Source organism: Brassica napus, chromosome C3 (genome assembly GCF_020379485.1).
Source record: "Brassica napus cultivar Da-Ae chromosome C3, Da-Ae, whole genome shotgun sequence".
Taxonomy (NCBI): Eukaryota; Viridiplantae; Streptophyta; class Magnoliopsida; order Brassicales; family Brassicaceae; genus Brassica; species Brassica napus.
Window position 1 is genome coordinate 57,042,374 of NC_063446.1, and position 26,958 is coordinate 57,069,331.

The following is a 26,958-nucleotide window of genomic DNA, read 5'->3' on the forward strand; positions in this document are numbered from 1 at the left end:
AGATGATTAGAATTGGACTTACTGTTGGTTCTTTTAGATTTCTTTGTATCGCTTCAGTGTGATGTCTCACAGCATCATGATACTCCTGCTCCTTGAATAACTTATTACATGTATTACAAACACAAAATGATGTTGGTATAACTCGCTTTACCAAGATAGAACTGCAAAACCAGATTACCTTTTTGACGCTCCGCCTCACCAATAGTGGGATTGAAATACTATTGATACAGCAAATCTTCTTGGCTCTATTAGCCTCATTCAGCCTCTTCAACGTGTCTGGGTTTTGGTGCTCCGCAAGAGATTTCTGGTAAGTCTCATAGTGAATTACTAAGTCAAACATGATCACGTTTAGATTCAACCACGAAAAAATCAAACATGATCACATTCTTGCTTTCCAGAATCTGAGCAGCCGAACCTCCACCGTGTAAGAAGAACAACTTCCAGCCTCCAAATCAGAGAGCAAGACAGATGAGGTAGCCATTATACAAAATATAATATTTCTCTCAATTTTAGGATCTGTGAGGATGCTGCTCAAAGATGAAGCCAAGCCATACCTTTTTATAGGTGAAAGTCACCGCCTCGAAGCTAGATAAGAGTCTTTGAATGCGAGATCTTGGTTGTAGTGGCCAGGAAGAGTTGGTTAATTACGTTGAATCAATGCGACTTGTAACCGTTGGGAGGTGAAGAATCGAAACGGGAACGACATGAACAGACTCCGACGCGAAGATTAGTGACGAAGCGTCGAGTTTCACGCCATTTCAGAACCGCCATGGCTGGTAGAAGGAATCGGATCATCAAAGTGACGATGAACCCTAGAAAGGCGAATCAGGAAGAAGAGGTACGCGGGACAGATTTTCTTTTGGTTTGCATTGCAGCCCAGAAAGAAGAGTCCATAACCTACAGAAAACAAAAAATCGTGCAAACCCATATATGTGTGACGTGGCAAAAAGCAACCTTCCTATTGGACGATTTTCCAAGCTGACGTGGACGTCTTCCCTGATGTTCTTATTTCTCTTTTATTACTTGTTTGATATGTCTATTGTTTTCCATACAATCCCTTTCATGAGACAACATAATAAAGTATCATATTCAAAGGTCCAAGTACGTTCTTTTACCGAGTATAACAAATAAAGCATCAAAATAATGAATGTAGGGGTTTCTAAATTTTGGGATTTTCATCGAAATACTGAATTAGTATTGTGTAACTTTCCAAATAGTTTTCATATATCAAAACTCTTTAAAAATTATATCAAGCAAAACAACAGCTTGCCAATTTTGTGGTGTTTTAACATTATGAAAAAGGAGAAAGAAACAATAAAAAGGAAAAGAAAAGAGTTTTGAAAAACTGAGAAAGAGAAATTAAGAGGCCGAGTAATAATGCGAGGATTGAGGGAGTGTGAAGGGACAGGGGCATCATCTCATTGACCACCCTACGAACAACCCTAATGGTCGGGAACTGGGGATGCTCACTTGAGTATTTTAACAATAAAATATTATTATCTTTTATATCTATCAATATTGCATTTAAGTTTTAATTTTTATAACATCATCAATCATCAAAAGCGTGATATGTGTCTCTACAGTATCTAACGAGGTTCTTAATTTTTTTTATTTAAGCGACTGACTATGTACAGTCTCTAGTCTCTCTATTGACTATTGTCTGTGACTGAATTTCTTGGGTCTTACATTAATTTCTATATTTCATCGTACATATATATACTAATAAGAACTGCAACTTGATTGAAGAGACCGTGTAAAATTTCAAATTTCTTTACCAAGATAATTAGGTTTCTCTGTAGTAGATAATACATCATTATCTGTGACTATAATCTAACATCGTAATTAGATAGATGTTAGGAAATATTAGGATTTTTGTATAAACAAACAAATAGATTGTCAACGGAAAATGAGATTAAATAACTTCCAGCAACATTGACTAATTTCTGGAGATGACTATGACAGAGTAGGTACTTCTCGTTTTCAGATATGACTAGACATATCAACCATTCAAAAAGCTAAAGAATATGAATATAAGAGCATCAGCATTAGTGAACTCCAAGAGGAGTTCACACAGTTTTCGAAAAAAAAAAAATATTAAAATAAACAAAACCTATGAACCCGCTTTTTGGAAGTTCACTCCAGTGAACCCGGATCATCACTGTAGCGCGGGCCCCACGACACGTGGCGGCCCGCGATTGGTCCTATTAATAATTTTTTTTTTTTTTTCTAAACAAAAATCAAACAGGAAAAAAATAATAATAAAAAAATGTTTTGTGAACCCCTTCCATGGGGTTCACTAATGCTGATGGTCTAATAGTGGCCGTGACCCCTTTAACCAAAAAAGAAGAAGGTTAAATAAGAGAAGAAAACAAGAGAAGATCTGCAATAAAATAGTAAACAATTCGGTCTAAAGAAAAAGAAGAAGAAACAAGACTAATGCAATTAATCAATCAAAGACTCAAAGTTTAGGATGGAGATTGTGTGGCGTGACTAACGGAATGGGATTAGACAAAAGAGGTTGTGTGGTAGGATTACGATTGGACAAAATATTTTTATTTGTTTCGATTTGAACCAAAAGAATTCGGAGATCCGTAATTTACTAAACAAAGAATATCTATAATTTTATGAAGTAAAAAAAATATGTGATTTTAGAAACGAATATGTGATCCGATCTTATATATTTTATGTAAGTTCAACAATATTTTATTTTTCTAAATGGACTATTTTAGTTATTAGAGTTTTAAGAAGTAAATAATTTTTTTATAATAAAACATGATTGTTTATATTATTTTGTATTTTTAAATTATTATTAATATTAATTGTATTGATTGAATCAGATATCCGGTTAAAAATATATATTTTTCTGGACATTGAATCGGTCTGAAGATTAATTATTTGTAAATATTTTTTAAAAATCCAGATATTCAATTCTTTGTCTACCTCTAAATAGGAGTAGTCGAGCCGTGTAGGACCATGCATGCAAGTAACCAACCTCTTTTCTTTTCTCTGGACTACGTATAACATATTACAATTTAAGGTATACCAGGGAATGTATTCAATTGAAAGTTTTAGGTGATTTGTTTCAAAATGACAAATCTACTGTTATTGAAACATGAATTTTAAAAACTTATTTAAAATCTAGTGTTATTGAACTTTATATTTTATAAAGTACTCTGAAATCCACAGTTATTGAAAATATTTTAAGTTGTGGAGTTTTAAAGTTTTCAAGTGATTTTAGAGTGTTTGGGTGAAGTTTCTTAGTTAAAAAAATTAAAACTCAAATCCCATGGTTTTAGGTGATATTCTAGAGTGTTTTAACAAAAATCATTTTATTCTCTGCAATTCTTTAAAATCATCTAAAACTTCATTAAAAATCAAGTCACCTCAAATTTTAGATTAAATACATCCCCTAATTTAAGGTATACTAAAATTTAGTTATTAAGGCTACAATCTTCAAATCTAAATCGGAAGGGGAAACTGTAAAGCTACAATCTTTGAATGCAATTACTATTAACAAAATATTATCTAATTCTAGTTTTTGTTGACGTTTTATATCTCTATATATTAAACTAAATAATATTTTATTTATTTTATCTTTAATAAATATATTTGTTCCACCCACCGCAGATTTTTATTTTATTGGGTTGCCGTTATCGTCAATAAAGGCTGTGTCTTATATAGTGTTTGTTGAAATTTGATAACAATCACAATAACATTATTATTTTTCGTATAATTGAAAATCTCTTAAAATAAAAAAACCTTAACCTAACTTCTGATATTTAATATATCTATAAAATATCGGTTTGACCAAACAAGAATCTGCAGAATAATGCACATCAAATGTGGAATGATCAAAGAAGAATCACAACAAAAATCAAAAGACATTAACAAAATTAAATCGCATAGTTTCATAAAAACATTAAATGTCATTGGAAAGGGAAAACAAAAACAAAAACATCGAAGAGCATTGAGCGAATGGAGGCGTTGCATTACAAAGACACGAGACTCTCCATGTGATTTGTGTAAACACTCATACAGTCTGTTCGGTCGTCAGGGCATCTCCATCTCTACTCCATTTTTTCCCAAAATAAAGTAAAAGTGAATATAAATAAAAAATGCTCCAACTTAACTTTCATATCTCACTCCATAATAAAATTTACTCCATAAATGGAGTAATCTATTTTTTATTTGTTACTCCATTATAGAATGAGAAATTGAGTAGGGTTTGAGCAATTTTACTTCATTTTAGAAGAAAAAATGAACTTTTACATTACAGATGCTCTTAGGAACTCCATGATTGCGTAAATCCTTCAAAGAAGGCTTCTCGAGTACTGTTTCTCCTCAGATCGAAATATAGAATATAAAGAGTCAACAAAACTTTTTGGTGCAAAAACAAGCTCACCAGCATCAGTAATATACCCTTGAATTTCATATAAATCCTCCACTCGCTCTTAAAACGCACACGAGGCAAGCATTGACGCGTCCATTCGTGTCCATGTGCATCTTTCAAAATATATAATTCGCCATCACCACATGGAAAGTCACGAGTAACTAAGGCTAGACTTCCCTCATAAGTTATCATATTATGCGACCATCGAAAATGAGAGCACTCTGGATATTTTATAGGACTAAAGCTTTCAGATTTGACATTGAAGCTCATTATTATCCGATGACCATCAGTATCATGAGCTTCATAATACAGAATCCCATTGAAGCATGGCCCATATCCTCCTCTAGGGGAATGCATAGGGCAAAGTCCTTTGGTTATTATTCTCCATGATTCTTGAGCTCCCAATGTAAGAATAAGAGGCTTTACAGAATTACTTTCATAATATAAGCACAGTACTTTGTGTTTATCCTCCAATGGATCGTAACATAAAAAAGACTTACGTCTATCAAGCGCGATGTTGATGTGCTCTTTGGGATGTGGTAAGGTAAAGTCCCGACGCAAGCTTGGGTTCCAAATCCGTGATCCATATAATAAAATCAAGCCGTGGACGCTCTCCGATCGCATATACCTATCATAATAAGTGTTTTTCATATGATAACTGTACACTGGAGAATAAGACACATCAGGGTTCTGGTTTTGAGGAAACGAGAAAACAAACTGCTTCCCTTGTAGTAAGAAGGTGAGCAGACGACGTTGTTGTCGTGCAGATGACCGAGTCGCGAAGGACTTGATAAAACTCGGAAGTGTGATGAAAGAAGACCAGAGCTTTGTCACACATTGATATCTCAGGATTGATTTCACAGGAATTCTTGAGAGTATCTCTAAGGTCAGATCAAGAGGAATATGGTTTGTTTGTGGATCTATCATCTCTGGTTCTCTCTCGTCTTCTTCTCTTCTTGTTTTTCCATGGCTGATTCCTAGACAATACTTTCTTCTTAAAAACCCTCATTTTTTTCTTTCCAGAGTTATATTCCCCCTTTTACTAGAATCATGTATACTTAGGGTTCAGTATATATAATAAACTTCGTATGGATAAATAACTTAGACGGCACGCTATATAATAATATATCGAAAAACACATTACAAATAATTATTATTGAAAACTATCTATATAATTATTTTAGAAGTCAATTTATTAAGTATCACATTTACAAATTTTTTTTGGGCAATTATCTCAAATAACCTTTTTAAGATTTTGTTAAAAAAATAACACTAAAAAAAAAAAACCAAAATAACTTCTTTTTATTTTGAAAATTTTAATTTTAATTTTTTTGTATAAAAATTTGAAGTTCTATCCTCGAAACCTCACCCAACTCTAAATCATAAATATAGATTAGTTAACCCTAGGGTATAAATATATTTTTACCTTCTAATAAAACTTCTTTTTGTATTTTTCTCATTGGTGACTATTTTTGTGACAAAAACTTAAAAATGAATATCTTAAAGAATTTCTCTATTTTTTTGTAAAACTTACAAATAATATTTTTCCTTTTTAATAATTTTTTTGATTAAATTTACGAATATTGATCATATCAAACCAAAAATATTGTTCATACATATTTTCCTTACAAACGTCTATGAAACACGGTTTGATGTGCCATTCGTGTACATCTAAATCTTCAAAATGTATGGATTAACATAAATACTATAACCAAAGGAAGCAATAGCTCAGGCTAGCCTTCCCTAGTAAGGCATCATATGACTATGACACGATAGAGAGGATCCTCCGGAAATTTTTATAATATTGAAGTTTTCAGATCATTTGACATCAAAGCTCATTATTATATCATGATCATCACCAAGAAGACGAGCTATATTAATACAGAATCCCATTGAAGCATCACCCATATCCTCCAGTTGGCGATGCATAGGGAAACGTCCTTTAGTTAATATTCTCCATGATTCTTGAGCTCCCAATGTAAGAATCAGAGGCTGATCGGTATATTCTTCAGATGATACACAAAGTACTTTGTGTTTACCCTCCAGATCGTATCCTAAATAAGGCATACAGTTTTTACTCTGACGGGGATGTGTTCATTGGGATGTGGTACGGTTAAAACCCCTCTGAAGATTGGGTTCCAAATTCGGAACCGGCTAAATAAAACCAAGCCCTGGACGCGGTCCGATAGCTGAAAGCGGTCATAAGAAGTGTTTTCCATATGATAGCTGTAGTGTTGAGAATAAGACCCGTTAGGATTCTAGTTTTTAGTAAAAGAAACTAAGAACTTCTCTTCTAAGAAGAAGATTAGCAGAAGACTTCGTGGCTGTTTCGAAGACCGAGACGCGAACGAGTTGATAAAACTCGGAAGTGTTATAAAAGAAGACCAGAGCTTTGACACACATCGATAACTCCAAGGTTAGATCAAGAGGAATATTATCTTCTTGTGATTTTTGATCATCTTTATGTGTTGCTCTGGGGATCATTCCCCCTCTTCCCCTTTTGTTCATCCATGGACGATTGTTCAACAATACTTTTGTTTATAAAAACCATTAAATCCTTCTTGCGTTTATATTTGAGATGTTTCCCCTCTTCCCCTTTTTTTCATCCACGGATGATTGCTCAACAGAGACTAAAACATGTTTTTTGTTGTCAAACTAGTCCATAAAGGTATAAATGATCAAATTATGTTTTTCATTAAAAAGTTAACTAACAATTTATTTATTTTATCGTTGTCAAAAAAATTATATATTTTTCTTAAAAAAATATTAAATAAAAAAATATTTCAATATAATATCAGTTTTCTTTAATAAAAAAATTCAAAATTTCCCTTTTTGAAACATTTTTTCGGGAAACAATTTTGTTAAAAAAAAGTTTATATTATTTAATTTGAGTTATATGCATTTAGGAAATCATACTGAATAAGTATAATATTTTCTAAAAATTTAGGAATATATTGATCAAATATGTATAATATCTTCATAAAATTTACAATTTTTTTTCCTAAATGTGTATTTAAAAATACTTTCTTAAATGTATATTTATAAAAAACTTCATGAATATATATTTATGAATACCTTACTGAATTTTAATTATACGTATATGTAGTAAGATATTCTTGAATATATGTAAATTTTTCCTAAAGTTATAAGAATACCTTCTTGAATTTAATACCAAAATTTTAATTATAAAGATATTATACATATTTAAAAAATATCTTTGTAAATTCTATAAAGAAGTTATATATTTAGTAATATTTTCTTAAATATACATATAAGCCAAATTAAAAAAAATGTGTCATTTTTTGTAACTGTGGAGATCATAAGGGGTTTTTTAGGCCTAAAATTTAATCTCACTGTGGAGATCATGAGTATGCATGGATTATTCATTTAAAACGTGGCTATGGCCAATGCAACTCTAATCCAGAATGGAAGTTCCAGCTGAAACCATTTTACTACTAGGCCAGGACGACTTGGTTAAGAAACATATCATACATAATTAGAAAAACCTTTCTAAATATGCATATAAAATACATGCAACAAGTTTAGTTATACGTTTGTAAAATTCGATAAAACTTTTTTTTACAAATTAAGAAAGTTACCATACAGATTTATCAATGTCATTATAAGCTCTTTTTTAAACATCTGAGGATTATTAAGGAACAAAACTAAATAAAAACTATTTAGTATATATATTAAGAATATTTTTCCTTTATATTTAGTTAACACAAAATATATTTTCCTATTCGTAATGCAAGTATTGATGTTCTTAAAATAGAAAAAGAATCTTATAGTAGTTCCACTTATTTGTAAAAAAAGTATTGGTATTAAAGAATTTTTCTTTGTTTTTTTTTTTGCGGATCAAGTTTTAATTTGAGTAAAATCTAAAAATAGCACACAAACCAACACTATAAAACACCATGAATCCTCCAATGATCAAATCACTTTTAAATTTGTCAACACATTTTTAAAAGAACAAAAAAGCAAAAATAAAAAGATATTATCACCATGGCTAGCGCAAGAAGTTTGGTTGCCAAGGCAAATAATACTAATGTAGGCTCGTTAATCTTAATGGCCTTGGTGTTTGGTTCTTGCGTAGCTAATGGTGAATTTCTCGGTGGCCGCCGTGGCCTTGCCGCTGTTGCCGGCAACCCTACGGTCTTTGATATTACTAAGAATGGAGCAGTGGGAAATGGTGCCACCGATTCTTCCAAGGTGAGATTTCTTTAACTTTATGGAATTAGCTTGAGTCTCGCTTCGTAATTTAATTTACTGTTACTATTAGTAAAATACACATGACAAGAAACATTTATCCAATAATAAATGGTTTCCTTCTTCTAAAAAATTTGTACGACAGGCGTTTCTAAACACATGGCTCCAAGTGTGTGCCAGTCCTGTACCAGCAACGCTACTAGTCCCTAAAGGAGATTTCTTGGCTGGTCCAGTAATTTTTGCTGGTCCATGCAAGAGCAAAGTGACCGTCGAAGTTCAGGGCACAATCATCGCTCCACCAAGCGGATACCCGACTCCTGAATGGTTCTTATTCGAACATGTCGATAATGTCGTCCTCACCGGACCCGGCACATTCCACGGCAAAGGTGAAGCCGTTTGGAAAGCAGATGGCTGTGGTAAAAAGGTGGACTGCAATCTTCCTCCAACGGTAAGATTTAAGTTAATAATAATATTATTAACTAATACTTTTGTACTGATCAGACTTACACCTGCATGCAGTCTCTAAAATTCAGAAACATCTTAAACCTTGACATTTCCGGCATTAGCTCGGTCAACGCAAAGGCCTTCCACATGTTCTTGGTAAAAACTACAAATGTCAACGTCCAAAACATCAAGATTACTGCCCCTGCTGAAAGTCCCAACACCGATGGTATCCATTTGAGCAATGCGGTCAACGTTCACATCGTTGACAGTTTAATAGCTACAGGAGACGATTGTATCTCAGTCGGTCGTGGTTCCACCAATGTAACCGTCGAGCGCGTGACTTGTGGCCCAGGACACGGCCTAAGTGTCGGTAGTCTTGGTAAGTACCCGAACGAGGAGAATGTTGCCGGCATTCACTTTAAGAAGTGCACCATGAAAGATACTGACAATGGTCTTAGAATCAAGAGTTGGGGTGGTTCGTCTCCAAGCACGGCTGTGGACATCACGTTTGAAGATATTATGATGACAAACGTCAAGAACCCAATCATCATTGACCAAAACTACGGCTCAAGAGGCGGAGTAAGTATATATACCCGAGAAAATCTCAAACCAAAACTTCTCTTGATCAGCTTAAGAAAATATAACTTTTGTGTGTTTTGTAGGATTCAAAAGTTGCGATAAGCAATGTGCTGTTCAAGAACGTAAGAGGAACAACAATTACAAAAGATGAAGTTCAGTTCATGTGCAGCAAATCAGTACCGTGCAAAGGAGTCAGCGTCGTTGACGTGGAATTGAACTTCGTAGGTGACAAAGGAGGACATCCCTCGTCGTCAGGAGGTTTGGTCGGAGCTCTTTGTACCAACGCCAATGTTATCTTCGGTGGAAAACTTAGCTTCCCTCTGTGTCCCAAATAAGCTTTTTTTTGTATACATAATTTGATGTTGAAAAACAAATCAAAAGTTTCCACAAACATTTTTTTGTTTTGTTTGTGAGTTAGTTTGTAAGTTTATCAACAATAATTGGATTATATGACTTTTTGATATTTTTTTCTATGACTATAATTTCTTTTTGTGGTAATAATATAATAAACAGACCCTTCAATTGATTGCTTGAAATTTTCTGGTCATAACTTTGGTCTGTGATGAGTTTAGTGTATAGTTGTATACAACCATTTCACATTAAACTATATTTAAAAGCTCGGATCAAAGGAACAAAATAAAATTAGAACATCAGCTATCTGTCGCCTGAAAGCTTGCTTTGTTTCTTAAATTTAGCTTAACTTTATTAGTAACAAGCATATAAATGGTCAAGCTAACTGAGAGTATCGTTGTCTCCAGTGTCCACCATCTCAAGAACTTCTTCAATGATATTATTACAAGGCTGAGAACAAAAACTTTCCACCCTCTTAAATTCATTAATTTGAAAACGTATACGAATCCTCCATTCCCTTTTACAAACTACACCTAGAAGGCGTTGATGTGTCCAGTCCAGTGATTTACATTTTTCCTAGTATTCAAATGAGGCCCATGCAATTCTAGTGATAGGCTCTATAGAAACATGATGATCCTATTTGGTCAAATACCTGGCGACAAATTCCTATGTGCTTTGATAACAAACAGTATGTCTGAAGTTTGAACAAGTTCCTGGATTCTCTTACGTACAAATAATTAGTTAGCTTGTTTATATTCTCTTCCACATAAAATCAACAACAATTAGTCTGGGAAAAGTATTTTTTTAGACCCCAACAATTGCGTCATGCCTTTTTAGACCCAAACAAAACATAAGTGCGAAATCATTCATAAACTGAGATTTTTAAAACCATTTAAACCCAAACTTGACTATATAACATGAAATTCTATCTTGACTAACTTCAACTGTTAAACCATGCTTAGTCGGATAAGGAAAAAGTGTTGATTTCAACCCGTACAATTTTGGCCGTGCCTTTTCAGACTTGGACAATGAATAAGTGCGATTTCATACCCAAACTAAATAGTAATTTGATTTTCTTATTCAAACTTTAATATTAACATAAAAAACTACTTTGACTAACTTTTGGTTAGTCAATCGAAGTCGTTTTAACTAAACTAATTAAAAAAACACACTATGACTCAAACACATGCCTAGAGAAGCACTAAACTGAGCATTAAACCACTTGACTAAGACAAGTTTTGTAAAATATACATATATACTAAATTATATAGGTACCAAAACAGGTAAAGAAATCACTAACTTCTTCTCTCTCTGGCTCTCTCTCTCTCAGTTGCCAATTTCAGAAGTTTCAGTCTTTAGGAAGTTTTATTTTTGATAGTAATGAACATTTTAAAATCGCATGAGAAAGAAATGTTGGGAGCCAAAAAGAGTAGCTCCGGCTACAACTCGTAGACAAGAGCGGAGATTAGTTTCTTCATTTAAAAATGAATTAGCATGAACCGGGGCATTACCGACTTGATGGCAAAGTGTTCGTTTAATTCACTTGCCTATCGTGGGTTCGGCCCTCCAAGTGACGGAATTTTATTATTTTAGCTAAAACGACGTCGTTTTAACTCTCCTCGACACGTCATCTCTGTCTAGACACTGACTCGCTCAAAAATAACGGTTGACTAACCAAACATTAGTCAGAGTAATTTTCTTTGAAATTCAAACTATCGTTCAGTTCGGGTATAAAATTCAAAATATTGTTCAGTTTGGGTATGAAATCGCACTTACTTATTGTTCAGGTCTAAAAAGGCATGACCAAAATTGTACGGGTTGAAATCGACACTTTTCCTTTATCCGACTAAGCATGGTTTTACGGTTGACGTAGGATTTTATGTTACGGAGTCAAGTTTGGGTCGAAATATTTTTAAAAATCTCAGTTCAGGAATGATTTCGCACTTATGTTTTGTTTGGATAAAAATGCACGACGCAAATTGTTGGGGTCTAAAATGACCCTTTTCCCCAATTAGTCATGCCATCGTTTCTCTTAGACACGAAAACAAACTCAGAAGAAGTATTCCGAGAATCAAATACTGTCAGAAAAATATTGATAGATTGCTGAGAATTTTCTTGTGGAGTTTCCAATATCCTAGTAAAAAAAGGAATATGGAAAAGGGCATAAACTTTCGAGTGCACTAGGGAAATAAATTGATGTCGTGTATAAATAATGCCCTTGCTTAAATGAATTCTCCCAAAACATTCATCATGGAAAAAGATAAGAAGAGACTCCAATAGCATCCACGATCCGAAGCGTCGTGATTCAGATCAATATCTCATCACGAAGGAAGTAAGGAAGGAGATAGAAGAGAGGAAAAAGAGGAAAGACAGAGAGCAAAGAGAATGGGGCTAGGGAAGGAATCAAGAAACCTAAGTGTTGTGACGGAAGCGATAAGAACAGACAGACGCGGAACGCACAGATGGATACACGCAATAAATGAAAAGAACACAAGATTTAACTGGTTTACCAATAGGTTATTTCCACTGATAAAGAGACACTTTTATTAATAAAGTATTTACAGAAATCTGTCTAGAATAAGATTGCTCTCTATTTCAGCTGTTAATTAAGTTTATAAGAGGCACAAGATATATATAGTGGTATCTTATCTCCTAGAAACCCTAGCACTAAAGTCCAAACAGATTCGGATTTTGTAGAGCATCAAAATGCAAGATGCACATTTTATGAAGTGGACATTTCAGTGCTTTAGGTAACTCAGATTTCCCTACAACTCTAAAGTACCGAAGACATGTTTCTGAAGTGAGCATTTCAGCGCTGTAGGTGAAATGCATATTCAAGGCATTACAACAAATCTTCACCTTGACTTAAATCTTCCAAAAACCAATGTACCAGAAGCATTATCACCAGTGCCAGATGTACTAGACTCTCTCTTTTCTTCAGACGTTCTTTCGGATCAGATGTCCTAGCGGAACAGATGATATGATGAACCAGATGCCCTTCAGGACTAGACGCTCAACTAGAGCCAGACGTTCTTCATCAGCTAGATGTCCTTTAGAACCAGATGCTATGATGAACCAGATGCCCTTTAGGGCCAGACGCTCAACTAGAGCCATACGTTCTTCATCAGCCAGATGTCCTTTAGGACCAGATGCCCTCTTGGGGCTAGATTCCCACTCGGGACTAGATTAACAGATCGAGATGTTTAACAAATCCAAAAAATGTTTGAACTTGCTGTGAGTAACCGACTTAGTGAACATATCGGTGGAATTATCAGTAGTTCCCACTTTCTTCACTTGACTCTTCTTCTCATCTTGCAAAAAGTGATACCTCACATCAATATGCTTGGTTCTATGAACCTGATCCTTGGCTAGACAGATAACACTCAAGCTATCACAATACACTGTAGCCTGATCATGATGTAAATCATTTACCAGTCCTCTTAACCATAATCCTTCCTTAGCAGCTTATGTCAAAGCCATATACTCTGCCTCAGTAGTAGACAAAGTCACTGTTGACTGCGTCGCCTTCCAACTAACCACAGAACTACCCAAAGCAAATACGTAGCTGGTCACATATCATATGCTGTCCACATCGCTTGCATAATCAGAATCAGAATAGCCTGCAACCAGGCCCGGATTCCCACCTCCATAGACGAGACCAACATCAGATGTACCTTTCAGGTACTGGAGAATTCTCTTCACAGCAGTCCAGTGTTCTTTTCCTGGTTGTCGCATAAGCCTGCTGACAACACTGACTACTTGTGCAAGATCTGATCTTGTACATACCATATCATACATCAAACTTCCTACAACGTTTGCATAAGGAACCCATGACATATACTCCATCTCCTCTTAAGACTGAGCACCATATATGGTAAGATGGCGCTCAGTGTGTTGAGGCTTCGCAGAAGATATCCCAAATCTTGCCAGCACCTTATTAATATATGCTTCTTTTTATTAAAATAACTTCTTCTTTTCCCTATCTCTGAAGATCTCCATCCCTAAGATCTTCTTTGTTGCACCCAAATCTTTCATTTCAAATTCAGAGCCCAACAACTCTACCAGCTTCAGAATGCATGTCACACATGTTCTTAGTAGCTATCAACATGTCATCCACATAGAACACCCGATAGATGAAAGACTCATCTTCCAACTTGCTCATATAGACACACCAATCATAAGGACTTCGGTTATAGTCCAACTTGATCATAAACCTGTTGAACCTCTTGTACCACTGTCTGGGAGGTTGCTTAAGTCCATAAAAGGACTTTTTCGACCTGCAAACTTGGTCTTCCTTTCCAGGAATTTGGAAACCCTCTGGCTGAGCATATATATCTCCTCTTCCAACTATATATGAAAGAAAGCAACTTTCACATCAAGTTGCTCAAGCTCCAAATCCTGACGCGCCACTATTGCTAGCAACACTCTGATGGAAGTATGTCTGACCACTGGTGAGAATATCTCATTGTAGTCTACTCTCTCTCTCTGACTAAAGCATATTTTAACAATTCGAGCCTTATACTTAACTCCTTCTACCGGTGTAACTCCATCCTTGATCTTGTAGACCCACTTACAAGTAACCACCTTTCTCTCTGATAGTAATGTAACCAGATCCCATGTATGATTCTTCTCATGAGACTCCATTTCGTCTCCTATTGCAATATGCCATTTCTCAGATTCAGGACTAGAAACAACTTTTCTGTAAGTGGATGGCTCATAAGTATCCACTTCCTCTGCAACCTGTAATGCATAACCCACCATAACCTCAAAACAATATCTCTCTGGTGGTCTGACGTCGACCCTTCTTGGTCGATCCTTAGCAAAGCTAAGTCTTGTAACCTCAGATGGTTGAGCTTCCATCTGAACATCTCCTGCTTGCTCGTCCTGATTTTCTGTATGGTGCTGCAGATCAACCACTTTATTATCATTCTGCAGCTCCACCTGTTTATCAGTGCTACCCTTATATGCTTCAAAACTGGACTCTGCTTGGCTTTTAATCATGGAACATTGATTAAAGAAAATGTTACAGCTTAAAACCACTCGGTTTTCTGATGGAGACTATACCCTGTATCCCTTGACTCCATCACCGTAGCCCATAAATACTCCCTTCTTTGCTCTCAGCTCAAGTTTACCATCGTTCACATGATAGTAAACAGTGCAACCAAAGGCTCTCAGAATTGAGTAATCAGCATATTTACCTGACCACACCTTAGAAGGTATTTTGCACTCGATGCCTATGTGGGAACGAAGATTAATCAAGTAGCAAGTTGTATTCACAGCTTCACCCCAAAACCATTTCGCTAATCCTGAATTTGAGAGCATGCACCTCGCTCTCTCAGCAATATCTGATTCATCCGTTCAGCTACACCATTATGCTGTGGTGTTTCCCTGACTGTAAGATGCCTAGCAATCCCTGCATCCTTACAAAACTGATTGAACTTCTTTCATGTTTGATTCTCCACCAGCGCTTTTCGTTCCTTGAACTGATCGAAAGCTTCACTTTTGTGCTTCATGAAGAATATCCAAGTCTTCCTCTAATAGTCATCAATCATAGACACAAAATATTGTGACCTTTCAGCAACTCCACTCTGGAGGACCCCAACAATCCGCATGGATGTAATTCAATGTGCCTTTTTCCCTATGAATCGTCTTAGGAAAACTCTTCTTGTGTAGTTTCCCAAAAACACAGTGCTTAGAAAACTCTAGATTCTTGGTTTTGTGACCACATAGAAGATATTTCTTTGACAGAATTTGCATCCCACGTTCATTCATATGCTCAAGCCTAATAAGCCATAGATTAGTCGTATCTTCTTTGCGAACCTCTGGTGATGCAACCATTTGCTGTACTAGTCATAAGCCATAGATTAGTCGTATCTTCTTTGCGAACCTCTAGTGATGCAAACATTTGCTGAACTAGTCACTGTAGAACCCTTCAACAAATACAGAGTACCATGCATGAAACCCTTCAAGATCCCATCTAAACCTCTGTAGACATTTAGAGCTCCATCTCCAGCTGAATACTTGAAACCTTTACTGTCCAACAGACTCATTGATATCAAGTTCTTCGTCATTGACGAAACATGCATGACTTCGTTCAATGTGAAGAATCTACCATCATGTGTCTTGAGCTTGATCAAGCCGATCCCAACAATCTTGCAGATAAAATCATTTGTCATCTTAATATTGCCGTCAGGTACCTCAACGTACTCTGCAAACAAATCTCTCATTCATGCATTCTTAGAGCAAAAAGACATTGCTTCAGAAGTAGCTTGTTCTTTAGAGACTTTGTCATGTACAAGCTCTCTAACTTCTACCATAACCTAGCAGCCAATTTCTCATCCTAAACTTTGACAATAATTTCGTCTGCTAGACAAAACAAGATTGTTGAGAACACCTTCTTTTCCAGAACTTCCATTTCAGCATAATCAGTCTTCTTTCCTGACAAAGGTGTCAAGATGCCTTGTTTCTTTAACAAAGCTTGCATCTTTATCTGCCAGAGATTGAAACTTGTCGATTTTCGCGTTTATCCCAAACATCTTTTCACGAGATTACAAACCTGAGGCTCTAATACCAGTTTGTTGCGACGGATGCGAGAAGAGAAGATGTGGAACACATAGATAGGTAAACGCAATAAACGAAAAGAACACAAGATTTAATGTGCTTCACCAATAGGCTACCTCCACGGGCAAAGATAGATTTTTATTAATGAAATATTTACATAAATCTATCTAAAAGAAGAACTTATGAGATTGCTCTTTATTTCAGCTGCTACTTATGTTTAGAGGAAAAACAAGATATATATAATGGTGAAGACATGTTTTCTGAAGTGGACACTTTAGTGCCCTAGGTAACTCAGATTTCCATATAACTCCAAAATGCTGAAAAAAAGTTTTTGACGTGGACACTTCAGCGCTTTAGGTAAAAAGCAGATTCAAAGCATTACAACACTAAATTTTATGGTGGCCACGAGGAGGAGCAAGTTTGAAGATGTGCCTATGGAGTTTGATAAGAACAACGCTCAAGTTAGTTAGACACGTTCTGTTTCTAATGCATCGGAAACTTCTAGTCAAATTTTTGAAGCTGTTAAGCGAGCTTAGGAGCTGGCTGCTCAGATGAAACCACAGAAAGCTGTTGCAGTGGCTCAGAAACCGAGCAAAATCCAGAAGTGTGGATGCACTTGGAAGAGAGATAGATAAACACGGTGGTTAGTGTGACTAAATCTAGTGGTCTTACTACATTGTGTTGGGACACAGTTTCTGAAAAGTGAGTGTTTTGACTTTTCCGGCCAAACCGGCAGTGGTCGTTATCAGATTATTGGCTCATTGTAAAGTTTGTAACGAGCACTACAATCTGGTATATTCATACATCAAAAGCAGAGTTAAATTAAATGATAAATGAATTGATGAAGTTGGTAACTTGGTGTTATCAAAACTCTGTAATTTGCCTAGGTGTTAATATAACACTAAAGTCCCTACATAGGGGAAGGCAAAACTTTCAGAGGTGTATAAATATGCATACACATATAAGTTTGTTCAAAATAGTTTTCCATTTTTTTTTTGCGGATCACGTTTTAATTTGAGTAAAATCTAAAAGTAAAAAAAAAAAAAAAATCTAAAAGTAGCACACAAACGAACCTATAAAACATCATGAATCCTCCAATGATCAAATCACTTTAAATTTGTCAACACATTTTTAAAAGAAAAAAAAAAGAACAAAAAAAAAAAAAATATTACCACCATGGCTAGCGCGAGAAGTTTGGTTGCCAAGGCAAATAATACTAATGTAGGCTCATTAATCTTAATGACCGTGGTGTTAGGTTCTTGTATAGCTAATGGTGAATATCTCGGTGCCCGCCGTGGCCTTGCCGCTGTTGCCGGAAACCCTACGGTCTTTGATATTACTAAGAATGGAGCAGTGGGAAATGGTGCCACCGATTCTTCCAAGGTGATATTTCTTTAATTTTATGGAATTAGCTTGAGTTTCGCTTCATAATTTAAGTTACTGTTATTATTAGTAAAATACACATGACAAGAAACATTTATCCAATAATAAATGGTTTCTTAAAAATAATAATAATAATAAAAAAAATAAAATAAAAATAACAAAAAATAAAATAAATGGTTTCTTTCTTCTAAAAAATTTGTACGACAGGCGTTTCTAAACACATGGCTCCAAGTGTGTGCCAGTCCTGTACCAGCAACGCTACTAGTCCCTAAAGGAGATTTCTTGGCTGGTCCAGTAATTTTTGCTGGTCCATGCAAGAGCAAAGTGACCGTCGAAGTTCAGGGCACAATCATCGCTCCACCAAGCGGATACCCGACTCCTGAATGGTTCTTATTCGAACATGTCGATAATGTCGTCCTCACCGGACCCGGCACATTCCACGGCAAAGGTGAAGCCGTTTGGAAAGCAGATGGCTGTGGTAAAAAGGTGGACTGCAATCTTCCTCCAACGGTAAGATTTAAGTTAATAATAATATTATTAACTAATACTTTTGTACTGATCAGACTTACACCTGCATGCAGTCTCTAAAATTCAGAAACATCTTAAACCTTGACATTTCCGGCATTAGCTCGGTCAACGCAAAGGCCTTCCACATGTTCTTGGTAAAAACTACAAATGTCAACGTCCAAAACATCAAGATTACTGCCCCTGCTGAAAGTCCCAACACCGATGGTATCCATTTGAGCAATGCGGTCAACGTTCACATCGTTGACAGTTTAATAGCTACAGGAGACGATTGTATCTCAGTCGGTCGTGGTTCCACCAATGTAACCGTCGAGCGCGTGACTTGTGGCCCAGGACACGGCCTAAGTGTCGGTAGTCTTGGTAAGTACCCGAACGAGGAGAATGTTGCCGGCATTCACTTTAAGAAGTGCACCATGAAAGATACTGACAATGGTCTTAGAATCAAGAGTTGGGGTGGTTCGTCTCCAAGCACGGCTGTGGACATCACGTTTGAAGATATTATGATGACAAACGTCAAGAACCCAATCATCATTGACCAAAATTACGGCTCAAGAGGCGGAGTAAGATATACCCGTGGAAATTTCAAACCAAAACTTCACTTGATCATTCAGCAGTTTACGAAAATAAACTTTTTGTGTGTGTTTGTAGGATTCAAAAGTTGCGATAAGCAATGTGCTGTTCAAGAACGTAAGAGGAACAACAATTACAAAAGACGAAGTTCAGATCATGTGCAGCAAATCAGTACCGTGCAAAGGAGTCAGCGTCGTTGACGTGGAATTGAACTTTGTAGGTGACAAAGGAGGACATCCCTCGGCGTCAGGAGGTTTGGTCGGAGCTCTTTGTGACAACGCCAATGTTATCTTCGGTGGAAAACTTAGCTTCCCTATGTGTCCCAAATAAGCTTTTTTTTATATACATAATTTGATGTTGAAAAACAAATCAAAAGTTTCCACAAACATTTTTTTGTTTTGTTTGTAAGTTAGTTTGTAAGTTTATCAACAATAATTGGATTATATGACTTTTTGATATTTTTTTCTATGACTATAATTTCTTTTTGTGGTAATAATATAATAAACAGACCCTTCAATTGATTGCTTGAAATTTTCTGGTCATAACTTTGGTCTGTGATGAGTTTAGTGTATAGTTGTATACAACCATTTCACATTAAACTATATTTAAAAGCTCGGATCAAAGGAACAAAATAAAATTAGAACATCAGCTATCTGTCGCCTGAAAGCTTGCTTTGTTTCTTAAATTTAGCTTAACTTTATTAGTAACAAGCATATAAATGGTCAAGCTAACTGAGAGTATCGTTGTCTCCAGTGTCCACCATCTCAAGAACTTCTTCAATGATATTATTACAAGGCTGAGAACAAAAACTTTCCACCCTCTTAAATTCATTAATTTGAAAACGTATACGAATCCTCCATTCCCTTTTACAAACTACACCTAGAAGGCGTTGATGTGTCCAGTCCAGTGATTTACATTTTTCCTAGTATTCAAATGAGGCCCATGCAATTCTAGTGATAGGCTCTATAGAAACATGATGATCCTATTTGGTCAAATACCTGGCGACAAATTCCTATGTGCTTTGATAACAAACAGTATGTCTGAAGTTTGAACAAGTTCCTGGATTCTCTTACGTACAAATAATTAGTTAGCTTGTTTATATTCTCTTCCACATAAAATCAACAACAATTAGTCTGGGAAAAGTATTTTTTTAGACCCCAACAATTGCGTCATGCCTTTTTAGACCCAAACAAAACATAAGTGCGAAATCATTCATAAACTGAGATTTTTAAAACCATTTAAACCCAAACTTGACTATATAACATGAAATTCTATCTTGACTAACTTCAACTGTTAAACCATGCTTAGTCGGATAAGGAAAAAGTGTTGATTTCAACCCGTACAATTTTGGCCGTGCCTTTTCAGACTTGGACAATGAATAAGTGCGATTTCATACCCAAACTAAATAGTAATTTGATTTTCTTATTCAAACTTTAATATTAACATAAAAAACTACTTTGACTAACTTTTGGTTTGTCAATCGAAGTCGTTTTAACTAAACTAATTAAAAAAACACACTATGACTCAAACACATGCCTAGAGAAGCACTAAACTGAGCATTAAACCACTTGACTAAGACAAGTTTTGTAAAATATACATATATACTAAATTATATAGGTACCAAAACAGGTAAAGAAATCACTAACTTCTTCTCTCTCTGGCTCTCTCTCTCTCAGTTGCCAATTTCAGAAGTTTCAGTCTTTAGGAAGTTTTATTTTTGATAGTAATGAACATTTTAAAATCGCATGAGAAAGAAATGTTGGGAGCCAAAAAGAGTAGCTCCGGCTACAACACGTAGACAAGAGCGGAGATTAGTTTCTTCATTTAAAAATGAATTAGCATGAACCGGGGCATTACCGAATTGATGGCAAAGTGTTCGTTTAATTCACTTGCCTATCGTGGGTTCGGCCCTCCAAGTGACGGAATTTTATTATTTTAGCTAAAACGACGTCGTTTTAACTCTCCTCGACACGTCATCTCTGTCTAGACACTGACTCGCTCAAAAATAACGGTTGACTAACCAAACATTAGTCAGAGTAATTTTCTTTGAAATTCAAACTATCGTTCAGTTCGGGTATAAAATTCAAAATATTGTTCAGTTTAGGTATGAAATCGCACTTACTTATTGTTCAGGTCTAAAAAGGCATGACCAAAATTGTACGGGTTGAAATCGACACTTTTCCTTTATCCGACTAAGCATGGTTTTACGGTTGACGTAGGATTTTATGTTACGGAGTCAAGTTTGGGTCGAAATATTTTTAAAAATCTCAGTTCAGGAATGATTTCGCACTTATGTTTTGTTTGGATAAAAATGCACGACGCAAATTGTTGGGGTCTAAAATGACCCTTTTCCCCAATTAGTCATGCCATCGTTTCTCTTAGACACGAAAACAAACTCAGAAGAAGTATTCCGAGAATCAAATACTGTCAGAAAAATATTGATAGATTGCTGAGAATTTTCTTGTGGAGTTTCCAATATCCTAGTAAAAAAAGGAATATGGAAAAGGGCATAAACTTTCGAGTGCACTAGGGAAATAAATTGATGTCGTGTATAAATAATGCCCTTGCTTAAATGAATTCCCCCAAAACATTCATCATGGAAAAAGATAAGAAGAGACTCCAATAGCATCCACGATCCGAAGCGTCGTGATTCAGATCAATATCTCATCACGAAGGAAGTAAGGAAGGAGATAGAAGAGAGGAAAAAGAGGAAAGACAGAGAGCAAAGAGAATGGGGCTAGGGAAGGAATCAAGAAACCTAAGTGTTGTGACGGAAGCGATAAGAACAGACAGACGCGGAACGCACAGATGGATACACGCAATAAATGAAAAGAACACAAGATTTAACTGGTTTACCAATAGGTTATTTCCACTGATAAAGAGACACTTTTATTAATAAAGTATTTACAGAAATCTGTCTAGAATAAGATTGCTCTCTATTTCAGCTGTTAATTAAGTTTATAAGAGGCACAAGATATATATAGTGGTATCTTATCTCCTAGAAACCCTAGCACTAAAGTCCAAACAGATTCGGATTTTGTAGAGCATCAAAATGCAAGATGCACATTTTCTGAAGTGGACATTTCAGTGCTTTAGGTAACTCAGATTTCCCTACAACTCTAAAGTACCGAAGACATGTTTCTGAAGTGAGCATTTCAGCGCTGTAGGTGAAATGCATATTCAAGGCATTACAACAAATCTTCACCTTGACTTAAATCTTCCAAAAACCAATGTACCAGAAGCATTATCAGCAGTGCCAGATGTACTAGACTCTCTCTTTTCTTCAGACGTTCTTTCGGATCAGATGTCCTAGCGGAACAGATGATATGATGAACCAGATGCCCTTCAGGACTAGACGCTCAACTAGAGCCAGACGTTCTTCATCAGCTAGATGTCCTTTAGAACCAGATGCTATGATGAACCAGATGCCCTTTAGGGCCAGACGCTCAACTAGAGCCAGACGTTCTTCATCAGCCAGATGTCCTTTAGGACCAGATGCCCTCTTGGGGCTAGATTCCCACTCGGGACTAGATTAACAGATCGAGATGTTTAACAAATCCAAAAAATGTTTGAACTTGCTGTGAGTAACCGACTTAGTGAACATATCAGTGGAATTATCAGTAGTTCCCACTTTCTTCACTTGACTCTTCTTCTCATCTTGCAAAAAGTGATACCTCACATCAATATGCTTGGTTCTATGAACCTGATCCTTGGCTAGACAGATAACACTCAAGCTATCACAATACACTGTAGCCTGATCATGATGTAAATCATTTACCAGTCCTCTTAACCATAATCCTTCCTTAGCAGCTTATGTCAAAGCCATATACTCTGCCTCAGTAGTAGACAAAGTCACTGTTGACTGCGTCGCCTTCCAACTAACCACAGAACTACCCAAAGCAAATACGTAGCTGGTCACATATCATATGCTGTCCACATCGCTTGCATAATCAGAATCAGAATAGCCTGCAACCAGGCCCGGATTCCCACCTCCATAGACGAGACCAACATCAGATGTACCTTTCAGGTACTGGAGAATTCTCTTCACAGCAGTCCAGTGTTCTTTTCCTGGTTGTCGCATAAGCCTGCTGACAACACTGACTACTTGTGCAAGATCTGATCTTGTACATACCATATCATACATCAAACTTCCTACAACGTTTGCATAAGGAACCCATGACATATACTCCATCTCCTCTTAAGACTGAGCACCATATATGGTAAGATGGCGCTCAGTGTGTTGAGGCTTCGCAGAAGATATCCCAAATCTTGCCAGCACCTTATTAATATATGCTTCTTTTTATTAAAATAACTTCTTCTTTTCCCTATCTCTGAAGATCTCCATCCCTAAGATCTTCTTTGTTGCACCCAAATCTTTCATTTCAAATTCAGAGCCCAACAACTCTACCAGCTTCAGAATGCATGTCACACATGTTCTTAGTAGCTATCAACATGTCATCCACATAGAACACCCGATAGATGAAAGACTCATCTTCCAACTTGCTCATATAGACACACCAATCATAAGGACTTCGGTTATAGTCCAACTTGATCATAAACCTGTTGAACCTCTTGTACCACTGTCTGGGAGGTTGCTTAAGTCCATAAAAGGACTTTTTCGACCTGCAAACTTGGTCTTCCTTTCCAGGAATTTGGAAACCCTCTGGCTGAGCATATATATCTCTTCTTCCAACTATATATGAAAGAAAGCAACTTTCACATCAAGTTGCTCAAGCTCCAAATCCTGACGCGCCACTATTGCTAGCAACACTCTGATGGAAGTATGTCTGACCACTGGTGAGAATATCTCATTGTAGTCTACTCTCTCTCTCTGACTAAAGCATATTTTAACAATTCGAGCCTTATACTTAACTCCTTCTACCGGTGTAACTCCATCCTTGATCTTGTAGACCCACTTACAAGTAACCACCTTTCTCTCTGATAGTAATGTAACCAGATCCCATGTATGATTCTTCTCATGAGACTCCATTTCGTCTCCTATTGCAATATGCCATTTCTCAGATTCAGGACTAGAAACAACTTTTCTGTAAGTGGATGGCTCATAAGTATCCACTTCCTCTGCAACCTGTAATGCATAACCCACCATAACCTCAAAACAATATCTCTTTGGTGGTCTGACGTCGACCCTTCTTGGTCGATCCTTAGCAAAGCTAAGTCTTGTAACCTCAGATGGTTGAGCTTCCATCTGAACATCTCCTGCTTGCTCGTCCTGATTTTCTGTATGGTGCTGCAGATCAACCACTTTATTATCATTCTGCAGCTCCACCTGTTTATCAGTGCTACCCTTATATGCTTCAAAACTGGACTCTGCTTGGCTTTTAATCATGGAACATTGATTAAAGAAAATGTTACAGCTTAAAACCACTCGGTTTTCTGATGGAGACTATACCCTGTATCCCTTGACTCCATCACCGTAGCCCATAAATACTCCCTTCTTTGCTCTCAGCTCAAGTTTACCATCGTTCACATGATAGTAAACAGTGCAACCAAAGGCTCTCAGAATTGAGTAATCAGCATATTTACCTGACCACACCTTAGAAGGTATTTTGCACTCGATGCCTATGTGGGAACGAAGATTAATCAAGTAGCAAGTTGTATTCACAGCTTCACCCCAAAACCATTTCGCTAATCCTGAATTTGAGAGCATGCACCTCGCTCTCTCAGCAATATCTGATTCATCCGTTCAGCTACACCATTATGCTGTGGTGTTTCCCTGACTGTAAGATGCCTAGCAATCCCTGCATCCTTACAAAACTGATTGAACTTCTTTCATGTTTGATTCTCCACCAGCGCTTTTCGTTCCTTGAACTGATCGAAAGCTTCACTTTTGTGCTTCATGAAGAATATCCAAGTCTTCCTCTAATAGTCATCAATCATAGACACAAAATATTGTGACCTTTCAGCAACTCCACTCTGGAGGACCCCAACAATCCGCATGGATGTAATTCAATGTGCCTTTTTCCCTATGAATCGTCTTAGGAAAACTCTTCTTGTGTAGTTTCCCAAAAACACAGTGCTTAGAAAACTCTAGATTCTTGGTTTTGTGACCACATAGAAGATATTTCTTTGACAGAATTTGCATCCCACGTTCATTCATATGCTCAAGCCTAATAAGCCATAGATTAGTCGTATCTTCTTTGCGAACCTCTGGTGATGCAACCATTTGCTGTACTAGTCATAAGCCATAGATTAGTCGTATCTTCTTTGCGAACCTCTAGTGATGCAAACATTTGCTGAACTAGTCACTGTAGAACCCTTCAACAAATACAGAGTACCATGCATGAAACCCTTCAAGATCACATCTAAACCTCTGTAGACATTTAGAGCTCCATCTCCAGCTGAATACTTGAAACCTTTACTGTCCAACAGACTCATTGATATCAAGTTCTTCGTCATTGACGAAACATGCATGACTTCGTTCAATGTGAAGAATCTACCATCATGTGTCTTGAGCTTGATCGAGCCGATCCCAACAATCTTGCAGATAAAATCATTTGTCATCTTAATATTGCCGTCAGGTACCTCAACGTACTCTGCAAACAAATCTCTCATTCATGCATTCTTAGAGCAAAAAGACATTGCTTCAGAAGTAGCTTGTTCTTTAGAGACTTTGTCATGTACAAGCTCTCTAACTTCTACCATAACCTAGCAGCCAATTTCTCATCCTAAACTTTGACAATAATTTCGTCTGCTAGACAAAACAAGATTGTTGAGAACACCTTCTTTTCCAGAACTTCCATTTCAGCATAATCAGTCTTCTTTCCTGACAAAGGTGTCAAGATGCCTTGTTTCTTTAACAAAGCTTGCATCTTTATCTGCCAGAGATTGAAACTTGTCGATTTTCGCGTTTATCCCAAACATCTTTTCACGAGATTACAAACCTGAGGCTCTGATACCAGTTTGTTGCGACGGATGCGAGAAGAGAAGATGTGGAACACATAGATAGGTAAACGCAATAAACGAAAAGAACACAAGATTTAATGTGCTTCACCAATAGGCTACCTCCACGGGCAAAGATAGATTTTTATTAATGAAATATTTACATAAATCTATCTAAAAGAAGAACTTATGAGATTGCTCTTTATTTCAGCTGCTACTTATGTTTAGAGGAAAAACAAGATATATATAATGGTGAAGACATGTTTTCTGAAGTGGACACTTTAGTGCCCTAGGTAACTCAGATTTCCATATAACTCCAAAATGCTGAAAAAAAGTTTTTGACGTGGACACTTCAGCGCTTTAGGTAAAAAGCAGATTCAAAGCATTACAACACTAAATTTTATGGTGGCCACGAGGAGGAGCAAGTTTGAAGATGTGCCTATGGAGTTTGATAAGAACAACGCTCAAGTTAGTTAGACACGTTCTGTTTCTAATGCATCGGAAACTTCTAGTCAAATTTTTGAAGCTGTTAAGCGAGCTTAGGAGCTGGCTGCTCAGATGAAACCACAGAAAGCTGTTGCAGTGGCTCAGAAACCGAGCAAAATCCAGAAGTGTGGATGCACTTGGAAGAGAGATAGATAAACACGGTGGTTAGTGTGACTAAATCTAGTGGTCTTACTACATTGTGTTGGGACACAGTTTCTGAAAAGTGAGTGTTTTGACTTTTCCGGCCAAACCGGCAGTGGTCGTTATCAGATTATTGGCTCATTGTAAAGTTTGTAACGAGCACTACAATCTGGTATATTCATACATCAAAAGCAGAGTTAAATTAAATGATAAATGAATTGATGAAGTTGGTAACTTGGTGTTATCAAAACTCTGTAATTTGCCTAGGTGTTAATATAACACTAAAGTCCCTACATAGGGGAAGGCAAAACTTTCAGAGGTGTATAAATATGCATACACATATAAGTTTGTTCAAAATAGTTTTCCATTTTTTTTTTGCGGATCACGTTTTAATTTGAGTAAAATCTAAAAGTAAAAAA

At 36.4% G+C, this 26,958-nt stretch overlaps 2 protein-coding genes and 1 pseudogene across 2 annotated transcripts; 2 read left to right on the forward strand and 1 right to left on the reverse strand.

The window, feature by feature from the left end:
• Positions 1-1,080: 1,080 nt before the first annotated feature.
• LOC125583535 lies at positions 1,081-5,592 on the reverse strand (annotated as a pseudogene).
• A 2,738-nt stretch (positions 5,593-8,330) lies between these two features.
• On the forward strand, positions 8,331-10,088 carry LOC106378346 (exopolygalacturonase clone GBGE184-like). The gene is made up of 4 exons (XM_048752925.1): positions 8,331-8,602; positions 8,745-9,047; positions 9,119-9,622; positions 9,706-10,088. The coding sequence occupies exons 1-4, from the start codon at positions 8,396-8,398 to the stop codon at positions 9,955-9,957; spliced, it is 1,266 nt and encodes a 421-aa protein (XP_048608882.1). The 5' UTR covers positions 8,331-8,395; the 3' UTR covers positions 9,958-10,088.
• Positions 10,089-17,662: 7,574 nt separating this feature from the next.
• LOC106436569 (exopolygalacturonase clone GBGE184-like) lies at positions 17,663-19,401 on the forward strand. The gene is made up of 4 exons (XM_013877523.3): positions 17,663-17,917; positions 18,125-18,427; positions 18,499-19,002; positions 19,091-19,401. Exons 1-4 carry the CDS (start codon positions 17,711-17,713, stop codon positions 19,340-19,342), a joined length of 1,266 nt encoding a protein of 421 aa, XP_013732977.2. The 5' UTR covers positions 17,663-17,710; the 3' UTR covers positions 19,343-19,401.
• The last annotated feature ends 7,557 nt before the right edge of the window (positions 19,402-26,958 follow it).

What these genes read in the sequence shown, in the direction of transcription:
- LOC106436569 (XM_013877523.3), top strand. Translation starts at nt 17,711, where the DNA reads ATGGCTAGCGCGAGAAGTTTGGTTGCCAAGGCAAATAATACTAATGTA. An exon ending in GTGCCACCGATTCTTCCAAG is followed by an intron (nt 17,918 to 18,124) that starts GTGATATTTCTT and finishes TTTGTACGACAG; the next exon opens with GCGTTTCTAAACACATGGCT. An exon ending in ACTGCAATCTTCCTCCAACG is followed by an intron (nt 18,428 to 18,498) that starts GTAAGATTTAAG and finishes ACCTGCATGCAG; the next exon opens with TCTCTAAAATTCAGAAACAT.
- LOC106378346 (XM_048752925.1), top strand. Translation starts at nt 8,396, where the DNA reads ATGGCTAGCGCAAGAAGTTTGGTTGCCAAGGCAAATAATACTAATGTA. An exon ending in GTGCCACCGATTCTTCCAAG is followed by an intron (nt 8,603 to 8,744) that starts GTGAGATTTCTT and finishes TTTGTACGACAG; the next exon opens with GCGTTTCTAAACACATGGCT. An exon ending in ACTGCAATCTTCCTCCAACG is followed by an intron (nt 9,048 to 9,118) that starts GTAAGATTTAAG and finishes ACCTGCATGCAG; the next exon opens with TCTCTAAAATTCAGAAACAT.